This window comes from Alligator sinensis, unplaced genomic scaffold, assembly GCF_000455745.1.
Source record: "Alligator sinensis unplaced genomic scaffold, ASM45574v1 scaffold1295_1, whole genome shotgun sequence".
NCBI classification, from domain to species: Eukaryota; Metazoa; Chordata; order Crocodylia; family Alligatoridae; genus Alligator; species Alligator sinensis.
In genome coordinates, this window is record NW_005841880.1 from 148,376 (window position 1) to 152,682 (window position 4,307).

The window sequence follows — 4,307 nt, forward strand, 5'->3', positions numbered from 1 at the left end:
GGGGGGGTGGCACCCAGCACCTGGCAGCAGAGGAAGGGGGAGGGCACATCTGGGCCTTGTCTTCCTCTGCTCTTTCGACACATGATTTCCTGGAAAGGGGAGGGAACTGGGGCAGCGCGGGAACTGGACTGGATGCTCACGGGAGCACAGATCGCAGAGGGCAAAGGAGCGGGCACCTTCCCCTTGCAGCAAAAGGCTGCTGGTCCCCCAGGTTTTCAGTTCTGGGCGGCGGGCGGTTGGAGCACCTGGCCCCCGCGGTGCGGAGCAGGGACACATGGACAAGCGGCAGAAGATCTGTTATTGGGGCAGCGGCAGCGCGGGAACTGGACTGGATGCTCACGGGAGCACAGATCGCAGAGGGCAAAGGAGCGGGCACCTTCCCCTTGCAGCAAAAGGCTGCTGGTCCCCCAGGTTTTCAGTTCTGGGCGGCGGGCGGTTGGAGCACCTGGCCCCCGCGGTGCGGAGCAGGGACACATGGACAAGCGGCAGAAGATCTGTTATTGGGGCAGCCTCTGCGCCAGCGTGGTGCTGCTTGTGGCATTCATCACCTGCTTGGTAGTCCATATCCACTCAGACCCTGTCCAGGAGCGGGACCAGTGCCGGAAGCAGCTGAAGAACGAGACCTCGGCCCTGGAGGGGCAAGTAGCCCGCGCGTGGGCGGAGGGCACGGTGCTGCAGGCTGCACTGGCCAAGGCCAACCAGACCCTCCGGGAGACACGTAGGGGCTGGGAGTCCTGCCAGGCCCTGATGGTAAGTGCGGGCGGGGGCTGGGGGCAGGGGCTGCGGTGTTGGGGCCTGCACACGGTCACGGGGCCTGTCTGGTCTGCGCTTTGTGGGCAGGGGCAATGACCCCCTCCCTCCGTCCACAGGACAGGCTGCAGAACAACCTCACGGCCCTGCAGGCTGAATTCACCCAGCTGGAAGCCAGGGGCTCAAATCAGATGCAGGCACAGCAGGACCTGCGAGGTGAGTGTGAGGCAGCCCCATGCCTGGTGCTGGGCAGCCGGGGGATGAGCCCTCTCTGCGAGGGCCGTGGGATGCAGGGACCCCAACCTGCCTCTCTCTCTTTCCCAGACCACATCAGCAAGCTCCAAGGGCAGCTTTCCAGCAAGGACCAGCAGCTCCAGGACACCCAGTCCCAGCTCCAGGACACCCAGTCCCAGCTCCAGGACACCCAGTCCCAGCTCCAGGACACCCAGTCCCAGCTCCAGAACACCCAGTCCCAGCTCCAGGACACCCAGTCCCAGCTCCAGGACACCCAGCAGCAAAGGTGAGGCCCTCCCAGACTGCTGGGCCCCTGACCTGCCTCCCCCTGAGCTCTCTGCTCACTGCCTTCCCCCTCCCTTGCTCCCCCAGGGACCGGCTCCAAGCACAGCTGAAGGAGCAGCTCCAAAACCAGTCGACTGGCTCCGGTGGGGTCCTCCCCGAGCTCTGCAGGTTCATCAGCCTGTTGGCTCTGCTCCTCATCACACTCCTCCTCTGAGAGCAGCAGCAGCAGTGCCAGGTACGGGGAAGCCTAGACAGACTCAGACAGGACATGGCCTGTCTCTGGGCCCCCCCCTTCACTCGCCAAGCCTGGCATCTGCCCCAGACACCCTGTGTCTGTCTGCCCCCCTCCCTGCTGGCTCTGCCTGTTCCACACCCCTGCCGTGCCGTGCAGCCTGCCCATCTCTACTACTAGATCAATGCTGCAGCCCTCCCAGGTCCCTGCTAAATCAGGGCCCTTCTGCACCAGTCGCTGCCTGTGGCCACAGTGAGCCCTGTCTCTAGTGGGTTATGGAATAGAGAAGATCCCACACAACTTACTGATTCGTTTGATGCACTGGCTGGGGGAGTATTTAGTTGATTGCACGATTTCACAATGATTGCACACTTAATTCATACAACACAATTTTATTTTAAATTTTTTTTGCTACACATATAACGCTGCTTAGCTTTAAGAAATACCACAAACATTAAGAACACAATAACTACATATATCAGAAACAATGCTTCAAATGCACTTCTTTAAAACAATTACAATTACAACTAACTATATAATTTTAACCAGGAAAGTTATTACTATATTATACTTACGATCCTAGAATTCCAAGAAGCCAAACACTTAAATATGCTTTCATTCCTCAGTAATACAATTTAATGGGTTGACTGGCTAATGGGCATTTATTATAAGAATTCAAACCATTACATTCAATATGACAAGCCCCAGCCACTGCAGAGGGAGGAGCAGGTCTCGAGGCATGGGTGACTCTCCCCAGCAGGATGTGGCTGAGGCAGGATGCGAGCCCAACACTGCAGAGTCCTGGCTCTGCTCAGAAACCGCACGGCACCAGCAGGTCGCACCCCTGCCCGCACCGCACCTGCCACTCTCTCTCCGCTCCCGTCTTGCTCAGTATGGCAGTTCTGGGGTGGGGGTGGGCACAGGGTGCTCTCTCCCCTGTGACCGCCTGCATTTGTGTTCCAGGGCTGGACCGGTAACCGGAGCATGGAGCATCCCTAGGAGCCCTGCCAGTGCCCACCCCAGCTCCACCCAGGGGCACTGCTCCCTGCTGCTAGCTTGCTGCAAGCTTGGCCATCCCTGGGGGTCCCATGTGCATCCCAGCCCAGCCCAGGGGAAGGGCTTTGCTCTCTGCTGCTCAGCGCTTCAATTAGGAGGGGTCTTGGCTATAAGGGACCAGCGGCAGAAAGGTGCAAGAGGTTGGAGCTGCCGCAAAGAGCCGCCCCCTCCCCCCGTGAGGAGAGCATGGACTCCTGGCTGGGGGGCTCACAGCTGTTGACGGGGACTGGGGGTGTAGGACAGAGCAGGCAGGGAAACCAATGCGCTGCAGAAGCACCTTTGCCCAGAGGTCCCTTTCCATCCTGCCCTCTGGGAGCCAAGGAGACTGGATGGGCCCCTGCTTTGGGCCTGGGGCTGGAGCTTCACACTCACAGCTTCACACTTGCTCTAAGCAAGGCAGAGCTTGAGCAGGGGGCTACCGAGAGCCTGAGCCCCCAGAACGGCCCCACCTCATCTGCCTGAGACCTGCTGCCAGGCACAGAGGGGCTGTGCCCTGCAAAGAGGGGAGGGGGAGGGCATGGGGGCTGGGCAAATAGAGGAGGGGGGGCGTGATGGGTTAATTGCTGCAGTTTGGCCCTGCTTGGTGATAAGGGGGTCATGAAGGCTTGGAAGAGCCCCAGGGAGGTTGGGTGGCAGCAGCTGTGGGGAGCATCCAAAGGGGGAACAGTGCCCCCAGGAACAGCCAGCCTGGGGGGCTCGGGGGCAGCCAGCTCCCATGCCCAGGGCTCACTGGGGCATGCGCTTTGCACCAGCGTGGTGCCTCTGCTTGATGCAATAAATGCTACTGAACACCAAAGCTGGTGCAGGTCTGGTTTGTTCTTTCTGTCGCCGCCTCATCAGAGGGGGGGCAGGCGCAGGCGAGGACCCCTCCCCTCTCCCCGTCTGGATCTGCCTCCCCTCTGGGGCTGCAGGCTGGGGGGAGGCTGGCCCCACTGGCACTCAACACCCAGCAGGGACGTTTTGGGAGGGGCAGGGGATTCCCTGGGACCCTGCCCCATAGGAGCTGCCTGCCTGCCTTGCTGTTGCCCATGGTGGCTCCCGGTCGGGATTGGACCCTGGGTGCTGGACACGGTGGGCACAGAGTGGGCAGCAAACCCTGTCCCGTGGCGCTTGCAGTCCTGCCCCGTGGGCAACACAGGAACAAGCAAAGCACCAGGACTCAACCTGGGGCTGCCCCATGGCCCAGCGCAGCCTCGTGCTGCTTGGACGAAGAAGATAAACTGCAGAATCATCTGGTTTGCGACCAAATCCCGCCTGTGCTCTTTTTGTCAAAGGGAAATCCAGCCTTACAGCAAGGGGTAGTGGCTGATATGCTAATGAGCAGCCCTATGTTAATGAGCAGCAAGATTAAAAGTAGAAGAGGTTTTGGCTGGGCTGCACCAGACTCCCGGCTGCATCTCGGGGGACAGCAGCGAGGCGACAGCCCCCGGGACGATGGGCAAGGAGGTGTCGCAAGCCCCCAAGAGGAAACGCCCGTGGATTTGTGCATGCGTGATTCTCTTCCTGATTGTGTTGGGGCTGGGAGCTGCTCTGATCTATGTGACCTTCTTCATGCTAGCCAAGTGTCAGGCGGCAGAGGACAGGGTGAAGTCGGAGCTGGCCGACTGCAGAAACCAGACGGTAGGTGCCTCTCCTCATACTTCCCGGCTGCCTCCGTGTCCACCTCAAGAGCTGGCTGCCAGCAGCCGTCAGCCCCGCAGTGCACCTCACCCCCCCCCCCCGCCCCCGCCCCCCGCCCCGGCCCCCCCCC

The 4,307-nt window shown here is 60.7% G+C and overlaps 2 protein-coding genes across 4 annotated transcripts in view; both read left to right on the forward strand.

The window, feature by feature from the left end:
• The first annotated feature begins 55 nt into the window (after positions 1-55).
• Positions 56-3,353, forward strand: LOC102371954 (chromosome partition protein Smc-like). Of its 2 annotated transcripts, XM_025196338.1 has the most exons (6): positions 56-294; positions 495-750; positions 870-966; positions 1,075-1,270; positions 1,357-1,504; positions 2,465-3,353. In XM_025196338.1, the coding sequence occupies exons 1-5, from the start codon at positions 275-277 to the stop codon at positions 1,481-1,483; spliced, it is 696 nt and encodes a 231-aa protein (XP_025052123.1). In that variant the 5' UTR covers positions 56-274; the 3' UTR covers positions 1,484-1,504; positions 2,465-3,353. The 2 variants fall into 2 exon arrangements, with proteins under 2 accessions (XP_025052123.1, XP_025052122.1); XM_025196337.1 differs by lacking the exon at positions 56-294 and having other exon boundaries at positions 321-750.
• A 540-nt stretch (positions 3,354-3,893) lies between these two features.
• Positions 3,894-4,307, forward strand: part of LOC102372123 — a 5,036-nt gene continuing 4,622 nt past the window's right edge. Inside the window, exon 1 of one of the 2 annotated variants that reach the window (XR_003092543.1) lies at positions 3,894-4,177. Coding sequence is in view for 1 of the 2 variants with exons in the window: in XM_006017414.3 (XP_006017476.1) it covers positions 3,992-4,177 (186 nt within the window). In the remaining variant the exon portion in view is untranslated. The remainder of the gene's footprint in view (positions 4,178-4,307) is intronic. The other variant, XM_006017414.3, reaches the window with a different exon arrangement.

Excerpts from the sequence above, each read along its gene's own strand:
- LOC102371954 (XM_025196338.1), top strand. The coding sequence starts at position 275 with ATGGACAAGCGGCAGAAGAT. Across the intron at positions 967-1,074 it reads GGCACAGCAGGACCTGCGAG|ACCACATCAGCAAGCTCCAA; the intron begins GTGAGTGTGAGG and ends TCTCTTTCCCAG. Across the intron at positions 1,271-1,356 it reads CAGGACACCCAGCAGCAAAG|GGACCGGCTCCAAGCACAGC; the intron begins GTGAGGCCCTCC and ends TTGCTCCCCCAG.